This window comes from Phragmites australis, chromosome 3 (assembly GCF_958298935.1).
Source record: "Phragmites australis chromosome 3, lpPhrAust1.1, whole genome shotgun sequence".
NCBI lineage: Eukaryota > Viridiplantae > Streptophyta > Magnoliopsida > Poales > Poaceae > Phragmites > Phragmites australis.
Window position 1 is genome coordinate 45,844,879 of NC_084923.1, and position 18,815 is coordinate 45,863,693.

Genomic DNA, 18,815 nt, shown 5'->3' on the forward strand with positions numbered 1-18,815 from the left:
ATCATATTATTGAAGTATTATTGATAAATGTGTATGGATAAGCTATAGCCCTTTGCTGCGTCTGCGGCAACGTGCTTGTCTGTGCTGAACCTCGTAATCAAACACTATGCTCTGGTCTGTCTAATGCATAACGCGCGGATGAACTGAACAATTAAGTCTATGATTGTTCTCTCAACTTTTCTGTATTACTCTCCGGCACATTACATATTTTCTCGGTCCCTGTATTGTGTATGGGCATCAGAAGTACGGCCATGAGATGGGGAAAAAGAGCAAAAAAAAAAATCTATTCCATTGCCGGGATTTGAACCCGGGTCGCCTGGGTGAAAGCCAGGTATCCTAACCGGACTAGACGACAATGGATTTTGTGATAGAGCTATGTTGAACATTAAGTTATAGTATTAGTACTCAGATTTTTTCCCCGCAGAGAGAGAGAGAGAGATGGCACGGCACGCTCATGTCAGGATGTAGGGGGTGGGTTTTTAAGATCAGATGCGCGCTGCAGATCCATTTTGTCCAAATGAACGGATCATCCGTCAAGTTTCACACGTGCATACATGCTCGTGGGAGGAGCAAGCGCTACCAGCGGCCAACTGGACAGCACGATGCATGGGCGTGTCTGTCGGCAGCACGCGGAGGCGCATACCTTTCTATTTTCACATGAAGGGCTGCACTGTACACACAGAAGCATGCATGCATTTGCCTGAGGCCTGGGCTAGTAGCGGCCGCCTAGGAGCAGCAAGCAAAAAAGCGAGCGCTGTGGCACGCGCGTGGTCCGGCCACGCACGCGAGACTCGATAGATCCGAGGGAGGCGCCGCCGCCGCCGCCGCCGCATGCATCGAACCAGCGACGCAGGGCAGGAGCACGGGCGCGCTGCGAAATCATGCGTGCACGGACCCGGACCGACGGACTGGTTGCACGCACGCGCTCCTCCCTCGGGGCAGTACGGCACCCTGCCCGGGTGTCTCCCTGGCACTGCTCGACCACCTGTGGTGTGGTGGCGGTAAGATAACTCACACCAGATGCCAAATGGGACAGAGTATACAGTTTTGATCCGCGTGATGGTCATATGTTTATACTATACTTGCGAGGGATGAAATGGTGATATACCAACTCATTCTATTCTTCGAAAAGCCCGTTCGCCATCTCAATTTTTTTTTAACGGCGCTTCCTCATGACATGGTCTTCGTTAAAAATCTGGGGGTATAAGATGTGGGCTTGAGCCCCATCGGCTCAATCAAATTTTTTCTCCTATTGCTCTGTCCTTTTAATTACCCTAATTCTAAACTAATGGTTGAAATGCACCGGCAATCTTACCGTGCCATTTTGTTTTGCGGGGAGAGACAATTCATTTCCGGGAGTATTTCTCTCCGCGATACACTTATTTTCCGTTTCACAAAAAGGAAGCTGATTTCTCAAAGCCAGGTGAGCCGAAACAGTATGGTTTCAAACTTCAAACCAAAAGTTCAAACTGAAGAACAATAGCGGTCAGTGCCTAGATTCCGTTCTCATGAACCCTCGGCTGCAATCTGTAAATATCAAAGAGATGAAAAGGTTTAACAAAAAGCAACTATTCACGTACGACTTATTACGACTCATCATTTATTTACGTTTAGATTCATATTAGAAAGTATGTGAAAAAAATTACGAAATAAATAAGAAAATCAATAGATAGATGAGTATCAGACGTGAGAGAGGAATGGCCGAGATAAATGTACGTCGTAAAGGGATATGAAGTTGCATTTTCCCATGTTCACACGCTGTGAAGTGCAAATTGTTTTGACTCGCGATACCACGAAGCAAACTGATTTGAACAGAGGAGTGAGAAGTTATGGTCAAACATACGCACATTCGTTTTAGCTAAGCACGCAACGGTTGCTGTCTTAATCCTAGTTACCACAAAATCATCTCTAGATTCTGATTCCAAAAACGACATGCCAACTGTGCATTTTACTCTTGCCTTCTCACCTGCCTCCATTCCTCAAATTTATTAAAGATTTTGGAGGTGCTTGCAGACCAACGCACCTTGAATTCCATGCAAATATGCTCGAGGATCCGAGAGCAAATGCCAAACGCTACTGATTAGCCGTGTGGGCAATTGGGTTTTATTTGGCGTATCTCCACTCCAGTTGTCCAACAAGTAGTACGAACTAGTACTGTAGCGCCTGCTTGTGCTCACCATTCACCAGCTTTGATATGCGACAACCTTTGGTTTTCCTGCCGACTGTTGCAGTTCTCTCCTTGCCATTGTCCTGTATTCCTGCTAACGGGCTGAACCTATTTACATTATTAATGTGGTATTAAACTTATCATATCAGAGCGTTTGGTCATTTGGTCCATACGGATTAAAACCAAAAACATTAATAAACCAGAGTATTACACTAGATTACCTTCCCACATTTCAGTTCAAACCCTGCCTTCTAATGCCAACATTAATCCAGCCTCTCTACTTCTTGGACACTCACACTTCAACTGTAGTATACTTCATTATAAGAAGAGTGCCCTTTACTTTACTCAAGACGCCCTTAACTTGCGTAAGAACTTTGCAGTTTGCATTGGGACACCCTAAGCCCTACGACAATGATAGACTATTTGAACTAGCGTGTCTGCCAGTCCTGCTCACGATGAGTTCTTCCGAAGCAACGTGCCGACATGCTTCAAAGTTGCTGCAAGAAAGAATCTTATTTTGATGCAGATACTAGTGTATCTCCATCCACATCTGGCCTGCATTTTCAATCGAGAAACGTCCATCTGGGTTGCAGTAAAACTCGTTTTACTTACTGGTAGTAATATTCAGTAGTAGTAAAAACCAAGTGCATAATCCATCACTGAAGCTGGTTAACTGCAGATCAACGCATGCACGTGATCAGAAGGTTTTTGGGGGCAAACCACGCAGACCAATTGCCAAGATAGATTACCCTTCCAGCGAGGAAAGCAGCAGGAGCAGCAGCAGTAACAGTACTGCTGAGGCTGGTAAAAACAAACCAATGGCAGTTCCCGAGGCGGTAAACAGAGGAATGGAGTTAAAAGATACCGTTTGTCAGAGCTTCACGTCAATTTTTTTATATACTAGTAATATATTATAATAAAGTAATTTAAATCACTATTTTTAATCAAAACAAGAAATAAAATAACTAGCCTAAATATTATTATTATACTTACAACTCTAGTTTCATCTAAGTAATACCAATTATTAGAGCTTGAAGCTCTATCAAACCTAACGGAGGCCTAATCTGACAAGACACGTGAGATGTGACACTTATAGTGAGCCCCGTGCTATACGTTAGGCAGAAGAGAGCTCCTCGCAAGAACCGATGGAGACACGGGTGTATAAAACCACAAGACAGTAGCAGAATCTCATGCCTGCCTAGTTAGGACACTGTTGAGAGTGAGGTGTCTTAAGACTCTGAAGCACACAAAGCATACACCACAGTAGCAGTACTACTGCCTTGCGCCGGTATAGCTGCAAACACAAGGAGCAGAGAGCACACAGTGGGATAAAGGGGAAGAGAAGGAAGACGAAGAGACGCAGAGAAGAAAAAAATCTAGAAGAAGTTCAGAGGGGGTGACGAGGGAGGACCATGATGGCTGGTGTGGCTGTGGCATCGTAGATGGTTAAAGGGAGGACACCGCTCATCTGGTAAAGCTCAAAAGAAGCTGCTGCTGCTCTCCCTTTGTGCTCTTTTCCTTCCATAGCTTTTCCTGCCTTCTTTTTTCTCCGGCCTTGGGGAAAGAAATGATGTGAGGTTCCCGTTACTCATGCCTGGCTGTCTAGGTAGATGCTGCAGCATGCAGGGGGGCCGAGCTGCGGCGGGGGAGGGGAGGTATTTGTGCTCTGGCCTCCTGGTGATTTTCGCACATACTCGTGACGGCTTGAAATTTTGAGGCGATTTGCTCTGGTTTTGGATCCTCAAGAGCTAGGCGACGGTTGTTTTAGAGAGGTATTTGTGACCTCCTTGGTCGTCTCTCCCTTTTAGACCTGCTAGTGTTCTTGGTCTTGTTAGTTACTGAAAATTAGGTGGTTTTAGTCTTACTGCAATTTGGATTGGGTGCTTTTTGTGGGGGTGATTCATGATTACCATGCCAATTTGCTGTAAGATTGGACATCCATGTATTCAGAGTTTCAGACCATCGAAGAACTGGGACTGTTGGTCTGGTTGGTCGCGTTTGATTCCAAGATAGATTTAGTTCTGAATTTTCCTAGTACTTTCTGCTACGTTTAGCAATTTTCTTGATTTCAAAGATGGCTCTGAACTCTGAAGTTCTTTCAGCATCTCAAGAGACTCAAAAACTCATTCACCCTATCCTGTTATAGAAAGTCTTCTCAATAATATTTTTCCTCTAAATCTTCTTCGGACTTCTAATACCTATATTCTATCCTCAAAGTTTTCTCAATAATATTTTCTCTCTAAATCTTCTTCGCCTCCCATAAACTTATAATACACATATTTCCCCACTAAATCTACTCCATTTCCAAGACTTGTAATACCCATCCCCTATATGTCTTTACTGTGTCACTGCCACCTGTCATCTCTATCCGCCCCAGGGCCACCTCCGAGATGATGGTGAACAGCAGCGGCCATTGCGCACCGAAGCAGAACCCGAGGATCACCGACGCCGCGTAGAGCCCGTTGCTCACGCCGAAGGTGATGAGCGCGTGACGGGCGCAGGTCAAGAGGAGCACCACGGTGAGCACGAACGGGCGAGGCACCTTGTAGCGGGCGAGCACGTACTCGGAGGCGAAGCCGAAGCCGGCCACCACGCGGCCGGCGTAGTTCCAGATGCTCATCAGGGAGACGAACGCGGAGATGGTGCGCTGCGGGTAGCTCAGCGACTGGCCGATCTGGCCCGTGTTGTCGACCGCCGTCAGCGTGCCGCCGATGCCGCAGGTGGTGGCCACGAAGAGTGTCGGACTTAACCGCGCCGGCGGCGAGCCGGAGCCAAAGAAACGAGAGCAGAAATGCGAAGTGGATTTGGTGCTGCGTAAACGTGGCAGCGTTTTCTGTTGTCTTGCATTGCTATATATAGAAAACTGATTACAAAGAGGCCGGACGAGGCGGCCGAACTGGGCGGCATGCGCCACGAACTGGGGCATGCAGCACGACGCGCGACGCGCACGGACGACGGGCGCGGCGCTCTCTACAAACTCGCACAGCCGAGAGACGTGGCTGACTTTATGGCTAAGAAAGCAACTAACAAACTTGACTAAGACAAATAAACGATGGCCGAGTGATGGAATTAAACAACATTTCTCCCCCCTAATCCTGAACTCGGTCACCTGCCTTGATGCCGATCATGTCGCGCAGCTGCTGAAAACGAACACGGCCCAGCGCCTTGGTGAGGACATCTGCAAGCTGCTGCTCTGTCTCCGTGTAGCTGATGACAATGCGGCCCTCGTCGACGCATTCCCGAATGAAATGATAGCGAACGTCAATATGCTTGCTTCGGTCATGGTAGACGGGATTCTTACTCAAGGCAATGGCAGACTGATTGTCCACCCGCAGCTCTGGTGCGCTTGACTCCTCCCCGAGCATGTCGGTCAAGAGCCTAGCCAACCATACGCCCTGACAGGCTGCTGATGCCGCTGCAATGTACTCCGATTCGCACGAAGACAAGGCCACGACCTTCTGCTTGGACGATTGCCATGTGATGGGGTTCCCACCGAGGAAGAAGATGACGCCGCTGGTGCTCTTGCGCGTGTCGACGTCGCCGGCCATGTCGGCGTCGCTGTAGCCGATCAGCTTGGGGGCGCCTTCCTCGTGCTTGGTGTAGTGCAGACCATACCCTCGTGTGCCAGCGACGTACCGGAGCACACGCTTGACAGCTACGAGGTGATCCTCGTGGGGCTCTTCCATGAACCGACTCAGGTACCCGACCGAGTATGCAAGGTCCGGCCGGGTATGCAGCAAGTACCTGAGCGCCCCGATGATCCTCCTGAACTCCGTGGCGTTCACCTTGTCTCCAGCGCCGACTTTGCTCAGTTTGAGCCGGCTCTCCATGGGTGCCGCGCTCGCATTGCACGCCGCGAGGCCGCACCGTTCCAGCACCTTGCCAGCATAAGCCGACTGGCACAGGAAGATCCCGGCGACACTCTGCTTCACCTCAATACCAAGATAGTACGAAAGTAAGCCGAGATCACTCATCTGGAACTTGGATTTCATCTCGCGCTTGAACGCCGCGATGTCGTCCTTGCTGGTGCCGGTGATGATCAAATCGTCGACGTAGACGCCGATCACCAGTCGCCCGCCTCCTCTGCTGCGAGTGTAGATGCCGTGCTCTGAGCTGCTCCTCTGGAAACCAAGAAAGACCATGGTGGTGTCTAACTTGTCATTCCAGGCCCTCGGTGCTTGACGAAGCCCGTACAACGCTTTGCGGAGGCGCAGCACCATGTTCTCCTTGCCGGCGACGATGAACCCAGGCGGCTGCGCGACGTAAACCTCCTCCTTCAGGTCTCCGTTCAGAAACGCGCTCTTCACGTCCATGTGATGGACTTCCCATTGCTCGTGCGCCGCTAGAGCGAGCATCGCCCGTACTGACTCCAGGCGTGCGACGGGTGCGAAGACTTCGTCGTAGTCGATGCCGGCTCGCTGGACATAGCCCTTCGCCACCAGGCGCGCTTTGTGTCGCACAACTGCTCCGCTCTCATCCCTCTTCACCTTAAAGACCCACTTGAGCCCGATTGGACGGTGCCCAGCAGGAAGCTTGACAAGCTCCCAGGTCTTGTTGTCTTTGATGGCTTGCATCTCGACCCGCATTGCCTCACGCCAGCTTGCCTCCTGCTCTGCTTCACCGAATGATGAAGGCTCGTCTGCGGTGGTGAAGTTGAGGACCTCGTCGAAGTCTCTGTTCGCCAGCCCCGGGAGTGGAGCGTCGCCGATGATGTTGTCGACCGCCCTGAAGCGAAGCGGAGCCTCCTCGTCATGCTCGGCGTCCAACTCGTCATCACGCACCTCTGTAGGCGGCGAGACAAACTGCACTGGTGTTGCTGGCGACGGTGGAGCCGGCGTCGCTGTGCGCGCGGGCGACGCATGCGGTGTCGCGGCTGGTGATGCAGCGCCCGGTGTTGACGGAGCGGGCGAGGGCGATGGTGTCGCTGCCGGAGTTGTTGCTGTCGCCGTGATCTGGGTGGTGTACTCGACGACGAAAGGCTCGCCGTCCTCCGAGTGCTGCCCAGCTCCTTCTTCCCAGCTCCACTGCGCCGCTTCGTCGAAGACGACGTCGCGGCTGACGACGACACGGCGGCTGATGGGGTCGTAGCACCGGTAAGCCTTGGACCCAGGCTCGTAGCCGACGAAGATTGTCTTCAAGCTCCGGTCATCCAGCTTCTTCAAATCGGGGCGGGTGACCTTGACATGCGCGATGCTGCTGAACGTGCGGAGGAAGTGAACCGCTGGCCGCTCGCCATGCCAGGCTTCGTAGGGAGTCTTGCCGTCGAGCGCGCGCGTGGGCGCCCTGTTGAGGATGAACACGGCAGTGGACACCGCCTCGCCCCAGAACTACCCCGGCAGCCCCTTGGTCTTCAACATGCAGCGCGCCATGGAGAGGATGCTCTGGTTGTGCCGCTCCACTACCCCGTTCTGTTGGGGAGAGTAGGGAGCGGTGAGGTGGCGCTCGACGCCGTGCTCGGCGCAGTACTGCCCGAATTCGACGGACGTAAACTCCCCCCCACGATCGGTTCGGAGCGTCTTCAGCTTGCGCCCCGTTTCGACCTCAACGGCTGCCTTGAAGTTCTTGATCGCGGCCGGTGCTTGATCTTTGCTCGACAGCATGCGCAGCCACATGAATCGACTCATGTCATCAACAAGGAGCAGGAAATACTTGTTACCACTTGGAGTGGCCGGAGAGACCGGACCGCAGAGGTCGCCGTGTACAAGCTCGATGGCGTGCTCTGCTCTGTACTTCGCCTGCGTCGGGAACGACGCGCGCCGCTGCTTGCCGATGAGACATCCGTCGCACACCTGGTCCACCTGATCCAGGGGCGGCAGGCCGCGCACCATCTGTTGCGCCGCCATCTTCTTGAGGGAGCTGAAGCCGAGGTGGCCGAACCTCGCGTGCCAGAGCCACGCCTGCTCAGAGCTGCGCGCGGACAGGCACACGGGACGCCCGATGTTGAGGCGGAGGTGGTAGAGGCGCGCCGAGTTGCGGATCACCTTGGCGAGGAGGCGACGGCTGGGGTCGAAAATGCGCAGCGCGCCGGAATCAATGTCGACGCGGCAGCCCGTCTCGTCCAATTGTCCGAGACTGATGATGTTCGCCTTGAGCTTGGGGATGTAGTAGACCCCGGTGAGCGCCCGGTGCTCGCCGTTCTTGCAGATGAACACGATGGTGCCGCGCCCCTCGATCTCCACCACTGAGCCGTCGCCGAACCGGACATTGCCGCAGACCTTGGAGTCGAGCTCGGCGAAGGCGTGGCGGCAGCCGGTCATATGGTTCGTGGCCCCAGTGTCCAGGACCCAGAGGTAATCATCTCCCTCCTCCCTGGGCCCCAGATCTGCGTAGACCTTCTGCTCGACGACGACGACGCGCTCGGGCGGCGGCGGCGGCGGAGCCTGGGCACTTGGGGGCGGATCGGTGTTGATGACGACAGCGTGGGCCATCAGCAGGGACTGGTCCTCCTCTTCTTCTTGGGCCAGATGGGCCTGGGCCTGATCCCTCTTTTTCTTGCGACATTCCTCGGCCCAGTGGCCTTTCTTGCCGCAGTAGGCGCACTCGTCGTTAGGGCCGGCCTTTGACGCGGACGGTTTCCCGCCTTTGTCGCTGGAGCCTTGACCGCGCCCGCGCGGCGGCTTGCCGCCAGTGCGCCGCTCGCGCCCGCCGGAGCCAGCGCCGGAGCTTCTGCCCTCGCGGTTCTTCATGCGCGCGGTCCACTCCTCCTCAGTGAGAAGGAGACGGCCGGCGCTATCCTTCCCGGACGCCTTCTTCTTGCGGCGCTCGACGGCGCGCAGGTGTCCGGTGGCTTCCTCCAGCGACAGGGAGTTCAAGTCGAGGAGGGTCTCCATGGAGATCGCCACGCTCTCCAACTTCTCCGGTACTTCATGCAGCATCTTCTTCACCACCTCCTTCTCGGACACGTGATCGCCGAGAACTCGCAGCTCATTTGCCAAGGTGTTAATACGTAAGGCAAAATCTTCCACAAGCTCACCGGGTTTGAAGGTGATGTCGGCGAAATCCTGCCTCAGCTTCTCGGCGTTCGCCTCCTTGACTCGGTCGGCGCCCACCCGCATCACGCGGATCGCGTCCCACGCCTCGCGCGCAGTCTCCTTGACAGCCAGCCCTGCCTTCATCTCCTGCGGAACAGCTCGAAGGAGCGCGGCGAGAGCTTTGCGGTCGGTGTGGTAGTCGCCGGCGCCGGACTCGATGACGTCCCACAACTCCGCCGCCTGGAGGTTCACCCGCATTACCAGCGACCAGTCGGTGTAGTCGTTGCGGCCGAGGACCGGGTAGACGATGCTCGAGGTCGACTTCTCGACGACGCGCTCGATGACGTTGCCGGCTCGGTGGCGCGGGCGACGCGGCGGCGGCGATGGCGATCGGCGGCGGTTGTTGTGCGGTGGAGTCAGCATGCCGTCCTGCTGCTGGCGGCCTGGCGCGGAGCTGCGTGACATGCTCGGCGTTGATCGAAACACGAGCTCTGGTACCAATTGTCGGACTTAACCGCGCCGGCGGCGAGCCGGAGCCAAAGAAACGAGAGCAGAAATGCGAAGTGGATTTGGTGCTGCGTAAACGTGGCAGCGTTTTCTGTTGTCTTGCATTGCTATATATAGAAAACTGATTACAAAGAGGCCGGACGAGGCGGCCGAACTGGGCGGCATGCGCCACGAACTGGGGCATGCAGCACGACGCGCGACGCGCACGGACGACGGGCGCGGCGCTCTCTACAAACTCGCACAGCCGAGAGACGTGGCTGACTTTATGGCTAAGAAAGCAACTAACAAACTTGACTAAGACAAATAAACGATGGCCGAGTGATGGAATTAAACAACAAAGAGGACAAGCATATCTACGCTGAACAGGGCCTGCAGGATGGTGTAGTCCTCCCCCCTCGCCGGCGGCCTGAACACATCTTGGAAGCACGACGACGATGACGATCGGGAAGAACATGAGCAAGAGGTGCACGGATTGCAGTGACGTAGTAGGCGGGCTTAAGGAAGCCGAGCACCTCCAGCTCGACGACGTTCATGACGAGGAGGTAGACGGTAAGGACGATGGAAGAAGTAAAAGAAGGCCATGAGCAGCACCAGCTCCGCGCCATTGTTGGTGTCGTAGATGGCGGTGGGAGCGTGGGGCCAGTAGGATTGGGAGTCTAAGAGGGGTTCCCTACTTCTAGCAAGGATGGGGTGTGTTTAGGAGATTTGTAAAAATAGGGACCCTGTTTGGGGAGCTGTTGGAGGTTAAAATCTCTAAATTTACCTATAGGGAGCATAATAGGGTGTCTCTTGGAGATGCTCTACTTGTTCTTTTAACAAACTGATAGGAGAGCTGCCAACTATATTAATAAAGCAGGAGAAAACAAGAAAAAGGAAAAGAAAGATACAACCGCCACACTCAAATAGGAGAACTCTACGCAGATTGCACTAGGTACCTTACAATCTAACACAACTGGCACGATGCCGAAGCACTAGTCAGCACTATCCTGCACAAAGCATACGACAACGCACTCCACCAAATGACACACTGAGGCTTCAAAATCGGATACGAGCTAGACATTGTGGCGGATCACCAATGCACAAAGCTTAGAGAGAAGAATGGAAGCAACGGCATGATGAACCACAAGCATCACTACAGACAAAAAGCCACATCATGCACACACTGCTAGGACCTCTGACCATCGACCACATAATGGGATAGGCGAAGGGCAGCCACCACCACCAGACGAAAGCTCTAACTTCACCGAGTGGTGTCGTAATCGCCGCCTCCTTGCGTGGATCTAGGGTAGCTGCTGCTCGGATCGACGTCAATGTGCACGGGAACGGTCAGCAGCTATGATGTCGAAGAAAAGGGACAGGGGAAGGAGAGACAGAAGGGTTGCGAACGGTTGCTGGCTTTGGCGCCGCCGCTGGCGGCTGTGGCCGGTGAAGGCCTGCGATTGGGATTTTTGGGTGAGCGGCCGAGTTGCCCACCTTGAGAACGACTTCTTACTACTTGTGAAATGGGCAAAAACATGATTAGGTGAAAAATACGAACAACATATTCTATTTTCTCACTGCTCACAGTCAGAAGATAATTTTTCTTAGTTGCTTTGTGAACAATATATTCTCTATATCGCTTTATTGATTCCTAACTGCAACTTCAATTTCATTAATTTAACTCATGTGCATTATTGCTCAGGGCTACGAAGGACTGTTGCTTTTGTAGTTAGTATCAGAACTGATCATAAGCTTCCAAAGGAAACATGGCAGAATTAAAGGTTGCAAGTCTCGATGCCCAAACGACAAAGATCAGAAATGTCCCTATTGCTGTGACACCAGAAGGATTCTGGTGTTGCCCGTCCCAGGCCGTGCTCCAGAAGACGGTAAAGAACCAAAACCAGCAGGCAAAACGCAAAGGGGGTGCCTCCCCTCCTGCATCAAAGGCCTCATCAGTTCAAAGGGCACCGACAATCTCATCAGAGAGAAGAACACATTCAACTCCAACAAGGTCTAAAATCAACTCAGAGGAGCAGAGATGCTTATTGGCCGACAATGCCACTGCTAATCCACCAAAGGCAGCAAATGAAAGACCACCAAAGCAACATAAGATATCTGTTGGATTTGGCCAGCTTGAATTGAGTGACTTGAAGGTTTTGCTGTATGGAAAGGATGGGGTTGCTGTAAAGATGAGCGTCCACAAGAATGTCCTAGCTGAAAACAGTACCTTCTTTGCTGATAAGCTCTCAAGGCAATCTTCAATATCGAGTATAGAGGTGCCTGATTGCGAGGATGTGGAGATTTATGTTGAGACTGTTGGGTTGATGTACTGCAGTGATGTCAAGCAGAGGCTGATCAAGCAGAGTGTTCCACATGTTCTTCGGATCTTGAAGGTTTGCTCTGTTTTTTTTTTCATTCCTGCTGACTAAAAATCGGTATAGTTTGTAGATTTGCCTCTTTTTATGTTAGTAAGCAAGCATATAGAAAATAAGTAAAACGTCAAGTATTGTTCTTTTATGAGAATAAATTTTATAATTGAACTATACTTATGATATTGGTTTTTAAATAGCTAAGAAGTCAAGAACCTTTCCTGCATTACAAAATTTTACTATCTAGCATTAGCAAACTCTCTTATGTACGATATACTTAAATCAATGTTAATGTTAAATTGGAATATCAACCTAAGGAAATTGATCCCTCCTGTAAAATAGGTGTCACTCTAGAATTTAGTGGTTTAAGGGCTTGATTACAATCTGCAAGCTGAAACAAATAGGTTGGATTGTAAAAGCTGGATTGTACAATCTAGCATATAGATTGTAACAATTTAACAATCTGTCTTCCACCAGCTTCTGCAGATTATACAATCTAGCTTTTACAATTCAGATTTCACAATCCGGATTTTTACAATCCACAATCTACAAGATGTTGTTCACAATCCACAACTAAAACAAACTTACCCTTTAAGTGTCATTGTTGACTTTAAGAAGTCAAAAAGTCACTTTTATTTTCACTGGAGGCAGTAAGGAACTAATAATGCTTCCTCAACTATAAGGAACTAAGGCAGTATTTGCCTCATAGCATGATTATGAGGGACCACTAGTAAGGAACTAATAATGCTTCCTCGTAAAAAAACCTAATAATCCTTAAATATAAAAACGAAGCCATCGTTCCGTGCAAGCAACTGAGTGGTACCTGCATGTCCGGTTCATGCTGTTACATTGAAGGGATATTGTCTGCCATACTTATAATATTACGACATGTCACTTAGTCTATAGAAGCTGACAAAGACTGCATCGTCCTATATATCTTGCACATACCAGTTGGTGGGGGTTGGGAAAAACTCAAGCTAGGCAGGCTGTCATGCATTATGTTATCGCTTTATGGAGCAAATGGCAGCAAGATAATTGCACCAAATCAGGCCCATGACTAGTTGACTACATGGATCCTGACCATACCTTTCTAACGTGGTACCTTATTTAGGATCAAGCAATCTGGACTCTTCAGAACAAATGCTCCTTTTCTTTACTTATGCTTTATTGTTTCCTTCGTAATTTAGGTTTTATGCTGTGCAGGTTGCAGAATCGTTAGGTTTCCGAGCATGTGTCATCTCATGCTTAGATTACTTGGAGGCGGTCCCTTGGGTCGGGGAAGAAGAAGAGAATGTGGTCTCATCTGTTCGGAACCTGCAGAGTGAGAATTATGGTGTTAGCCCTGTACTGAAGAGGATAGTGTCTGATCTAACGATCCCACCAAATGACACATTTTCACATATCATTGAATTAGTTTTGAAAAGCAATGAGGACAGAGGGCGGCGTGAGGTGCAGTCCTTGGTGCTGAAGCTTCTGAAGGAGAATAGCACTACCTGTACCGGTGGATCTTCTGACTTATGTGCTGATACTCTCTACAGATCATGTCAGAACTGCCTGGAGTCCTTGTTGGCCTTGTTACGGCAAGCATCTGACAGTGATTTTGCCGAGCAAGCTCTGGATATTAAAGAACCGGTTTTTCGACAAATTGCTCTAGAAGCAGAAAATCTCCTTTGGTTAGCTGAGATTTTAGCTGACAGGAATGCTGCCGATGAGTTCGCGGTTATGTGGGCTAACCAATGTGAGCTGGCTGGGTTGCATTCCAAGTTACCAGTCAAGTCGCGCCACCTTGTCAGTTGTGTCACGGCAAGGCTCTTTGTGGCAGTTGGGAAAGGAGAGTTGCTTCCTTCAAAGGACACGCGGCAACTTCTCTTGGATGTCTGGCTGCAGCCTCTCATGGATGACTATAACTGGTTGCAGCACGGTTGCAGATCATTCGACCGTAAAGTGGTGGAGGAAGGAATCGGGCGTACCATCTTGACGCTCCCGCTGGAGGATCAGCAGACGATACTGCTCTCGTGGCTCGGGAGGTTCTTGAAGGTTGGGGACAGCTGCCCCAATCTCCAGAAGGCCTTTGAGGTTTGGTGGAGGAGGACTTTCATAAGGCCTTATGCTGGGCCACAAGGGAATCAATCGCAATCGGGTGCAAGAAAATAGACGTGTTTCCTAATCTAGTATATTGCTCAGGGAAATGGATTGGTAATCTCTTGCATGGTAGGCTGTTTGGGAGATCCCCAGGACGTGGAGACAAAATGGGATTGTAGATTAGTACTTTGACCTGAGGCTTGAGAATATGTGTGCATTGTGCTTGTGATGCTTCATATGTATGTGAAGCTCTCTGAATTCTGGGTACAAAATTTGTCCTCGGATCTGTTTGCAGCACTGTACTGAGTGTTACAACGTTGTGCGATATAAGTATCACTGTAGACTGTACTGATATGTAGAATCTCAATGCTTTGGTTGTGATGAAATTGTAAAGAATTTTCTGAGATGTGTGAATGGTCTTTGAATGTTACCCACTTTTTTTTGAAAGGAAGACAGTAGGGGAAGCCCCTACTGTGAAATTTTATTAGAGAGAAAAAAATATAAAAATATATAAAAATACAAGAGACCAGCCAGGCAGAAGAAGAAAGCCTAAAAGAGGGCCTAGAGAGCCAACAGAAGCCAAGAAGAGGGGATTAGATTCTAGGTAAAAACTGCTTGGATCCAATCTAAGATCTCAAGTCTTTTGTCATCCTTTATTCTGTTTGCTTGAAGTAGAACTTCATCAGCAAAATTTATCCTCCAGGATTGGACAGAAGGTTGTTTATGCTCAAAGATCATGCCATTTCGTTGCTTCCAGAGGCCCCAAGCAGCAATGATGAAGACTTCCATGTAAAAGGCATAATTGAAGCTCTGTTTTGCCTCTGCCATCATATTGAACACGGGAAGGTCCAGATTCCAATTGATTCCTAAGAGGCTCCAACATCTCTTACTGAAGCGGCATTCAAAGAAGAGGTGAAGAGTAGTTTCTTCAGTGTGCTCTCTGCAGAGGACGCAGTTGTAGTTATTACCTTCAATCTTGAAATTTTTCCTTCGGAGGATGTTTCTTGTGTTCAATCTGTCCATGAGGAGCAACCAAGAGAAGACTCGAAGTTTGTTGCAGCATTTGGATTGCCAGATCCAAAGGAAAGGGGCTGGAGGCTGAATGTGCTTGTATGGTAGGTTATAGCATTTGTTTGAGGAATAAGTGCATGAACCCCAAATATAGTGCCATTGATCTTTGTGAACTGGATCCTGTGGTATCTGAATACCATGTAAAAGTTCCTGTAATTTGTTGTACTCCTCATAAGCTTGAATGGATAAAGGAATATGGAATTGAGCTTGAATTGAAGTGTCTGCTAGGAAATCTGCCACTGAGATTGCTTTGTTTTTTGCATATGAAAATAGCCTTGGAAGAAGATCATGGAGGAGGTGACCATTCCATAGGTCCAACCAAAATAGAGCTGATTTGCCATTACCTACTTTGCATGTAGCCATTCCCCTGAATAAGTCACTAAGTCTGAGCACATCCTTCCACCAAAATGATCCTTTTTCTGGAGCAGCATGTGGCACTTTTCCATCAGAATAGTAGGTTGCCCAGATCAATTTAACCCATGGCAGCTCCTTCTGGTTGTAAAATTTGTCTAAATGCTTGATTAGGAGTGCATTATTTTGGTTTCTCAAGTTGACCACTCCCAGGCCACCTTTGGCTTTTGGTTTGGTTACCTTCTTCCATGCCACCAGCGGTTTGTGTGTTGCTGTAAGAATAGCCCCCCTCCAGAGGCAATGTTTCCTGGCTCTGTCAATATACTCAATAACAGTTACTGGAATCTGGAGAGTACACATGGCATATGTTGGTAGAGATGATAGAACAGAGTTGACTAGCTGAAGTCTGCCCGCTTGGGTCAACCAACAAGAGGTTGCAGTGAGCCTTCTTTCTATTTTGTTCATCAGTGGTGCATAGTCTTCAACTTTTGGCTTTGTTGTTCCCAGGGGTAGTCCCAAATAAGTGAAAGGTAATTTTCCCAGTTGACAACCAAAAACTCTAGCTAATTGATTAGCCTTTTCTCCAGTCATATTGAGAGGCACCATGCAAGATTTATCATAGTTTACTTTGAGGCCAGTGGATTGTGAGAAGGTTTCCAAGAGCCCTTTGAGACAAAATAATTCTTTCTGAGAAGCTTTCAAGAAGAGAATGGTGTCGTCAGCATACTGGATTATGGGAAAGTCACTAGTAAATCTGGCAGGAAAAGGCAAGCTGAGAAGGTTCATGTTGTGTGCCTTGTTGATAATGCATTGCAGAAGGTCAGCTGCCAAGACAAAGAGGAGAGGGGAGAGGGGGTCACCCTGCCTGACTCCTCTCCTGCAGTGGAAGTATTTTCCAGGGACTCCATTCAGCAGAATTGCAGAGGTCCCTGAGTTTAGGATTCTTTCAGTCCATCCAATCCATGTGCTGTCAAAACCCAAATGTCTTAGCATGTCCAAAATTGTGCTGTGCTCAATTGTGTCAAAGGCTTTTTCAAAATCCAACTTTAATATTACAATTTCTTTCTTAGAGTGTTGACATTGATAAATGTACTCAAAAGCCCATGCTAGGCAATCTTGTATGGTTCTGTTTTTAATAAAGCCATATTGGTTCTCATGTATAATTGGAATGATAACTGACTGAAGGCGGTTTGCCATGAGTTTTGTCAATAACTTCAGGGCACAATTCAAGAGAGAAATTGGCCTAAAGTCATTTACCATTGTGGCGTTGTTGGTTTTAGGCACCAATGTGATGAAGGAGCTGTTTATTGACTGTAAGTCTAGAGAACCATTGAAGAATTCATCACATAGTCTATAAAAGTCTTCTTTAATAATATGCCAACATCTTTTGATAAAAAGACCATTAAATCCATCCGGTCCAGGTGCTTTATCATTTGGCATTTGCATGACAATTTTATCAATCTCTTCTCTGGAGAAAGAAACAGAAAGGTGATCAAGATTGCCATGTTCTTGAACCAGGTTTCCCAAGTTGAAATGCATTTTGGGCTGCGTTGAAGTTCCCATTCTGACTTTGTATGTCTCAAGGAAGATGGCAGCTTTTTCATGATGGTCAGTGACATTTCTACCGTCTTCAGTTTCCAAGCTTGTGATGAAGTTAAGTCTATACCTCTCAGTTGCTGCAGCATGGAAGAATTTTGTGCTTTCATCCCCGAACCTGGTCCACCTCACCGTGTACCTCTTTCTCCAATATTCCTGTTTATATCTGAGCAGCTTTAGAATGTGATCTTTCAAAATTTTCCTAAAATTGCTTTCCTGCAGATAGAGGGGCCTCTGCTCCTCTAGCTTATCCAATATAGCTAAAGTATCGTTGCAGTTTTTTATTAAGGTGCTAAGCTGAGATATTCCTTTACTCCATTTTTTCAGAGCCTTTCTGAGCAGTTTGAACTTAGCAGTAATTTTAGCTGCACTGTTGCCATTAATGACCTCCTCATTCCATACTTCTTGAACTAAATCAAAGAAACCTGGAAGATCTATCCAAAAATTTTCAAACCTGAAAACTTGAGACTTTGGAATTGAGGTACCAATTTGCACCTTACAGGGGATATGATCAGACAAGGGCTTTGCCATTGGGAGCAGCAAGGTGCTTGGATAGCCGCTGATCCAGTTAGCAGATGTGAAACACCAATCAATCTGCTCAAGAAGGGGATCTTCTTGCATGTTACTCCAGGTATACTTTCTTCCTTTGAGTGGAATTTCCAAGAGACCCAGATTACTAATAATGTCGTTGAAGATAAAGACATCATTCATATTGCCACCCTCCCTGTTCCTATCAGTTAAAGACCTATAGAAATTAAAATCTCCAATGAGCATCCAGTTTTCCTCCTCCTCAATCTGAAGATCGTTAAGCCAGCTAACAAATGCATCTCTTTCTGGACCCTGACAGGGACCATAAATAGAGGATAGCTTCCAAGAGTTACCATTGTGAACTGAAGTAAAATTGACCGTGACTGCAAATCTGTTAATGTGCACTGTTTCTCCTGTGAAAAAGGAGCTATTCCAGCCCATCAGAATTCCTCCTGAACTGCCAACTGATGGCGAGTAAGCAAACTTATTGAATCTCTTAGGAGCCAGCTTTTTGATGAAGGAGTGATCAAAATGCTCCCTTTTGGTTTCCTGAATGCAGAAAATTGCACATGCACTTTCATCAATCTTTGCTCTGATTGCATTGCATTTATCCTCAGAATTGAGCCCTCGTATGTTCCAGTTTAGTATGTTCCAACTGCGCTTGTTTGAATTATCCATAGATACCGTGATTTGTTCTGAAGATGTCATTTGTTGGATCAATGAGCTCCCACATGCTGTCTCCATCGGCTCTTCTCTCCTCTTCCTTCCTGGCCAGGAGCAGCTCAACAGTGACCTCCGAAGGAGATAGCTGACATCGTCCCTCTGCAATCTTCTGGATTTCCACCACCGGAATTTCAGGATAGACAGAGCCAGATTTTTCAAAATCATCTAGAGTAGAGAGGCCTGGGAACTCGACAGCTTGATTAAAGTTTGAAATGAGAATTTTACCAGCAAGCTGTTTAGGATCAGTGATTCTCTTCCTGCAAGATCTACTCCTAGTTGGGGCTCCAGAAAACTGAACCATTTGCCCTCTAGTTCTATTCTGGATTCTTGTGCTTCTTCGTAGCCCATCTACAACGAGGGGAGTAAGCTTTCTCTTCCTAGCTTCTCTCTTGGTATACTTAGCTTTGTCTTGGGTAACAAAATCTTCAGGGAATTCAGGGAATATGTGACCTCCTTCTGTGTTGCCTTCTG

At 48.8% G+C, this 18,815-nt stretch overlaps 1 protein-coding gene and 1 non-coding gene across 4 annotated transcripts; one reads left to right on the forward strand and one right to left on the reverse strand.

Moving 5' to 3' along the window:
* Nucleotides 1-286: 286 nt before the first annotated feature.
* TRNAE-UUC (transfer RNA glutamic acid (anticodon UUC)) lies at nucleotides 287-360 on the reverse strand. The gene has a single exon. It is a non-coding gene; the product is annotated as a tRNA-Glu (tRNA).
* Nucleotides 361-3,317: 2,957 nt separating this feature from the next.
* On the forward strand, nucleotides 3,318-14,481 carry LOC133913407 (BTB/POZ domain-containing protein At3g50780-like). 3 transcript variants are annotated; one of them, XM_062356553.1, is made up of 4 exons: nucleotides 3,318-3,638; nucleotides 3,774-3,939; nucleotides 11,327-12,017; nucleotides 13,197-14,481. In XM_062356553.1, the coding sequence occupies exons 3-4, from the start codon at nucleotides 11,391-11,393 to the stop codon at nucleotides 14,145-14,147; spliced, it is 1,578 nt and encodes a 525-aa protein (XP_062212537.1). In that variant the 5' UTR covers nucleotides 3,318-3,638; nucleotides 3,774-3,939; nucleotides 11,327-11,390; the 3' UTR covers nucleotides 14,148-14,481. The 3 variants fall into 3 exon arrangements, with proteins under 3 accessions (XP_062212537.1, XP_062212536.1, XP_062212538.1); XM_062356552.1 differs by lacking the exon at nucleotides 3,774-3,939 and having other exon boundaries at nucleotides 3,319-3,638; XM_062356554.1 differs by lacking the exons at nucleotides 3,318-3,638; nucleotides 3,774-3,939 and adding an exon at nucleotides 9,986-11,167.
* The last annotated feature ends 4,334 nt before the right edge of the window (nucleotides 14,482-18,815 follow it).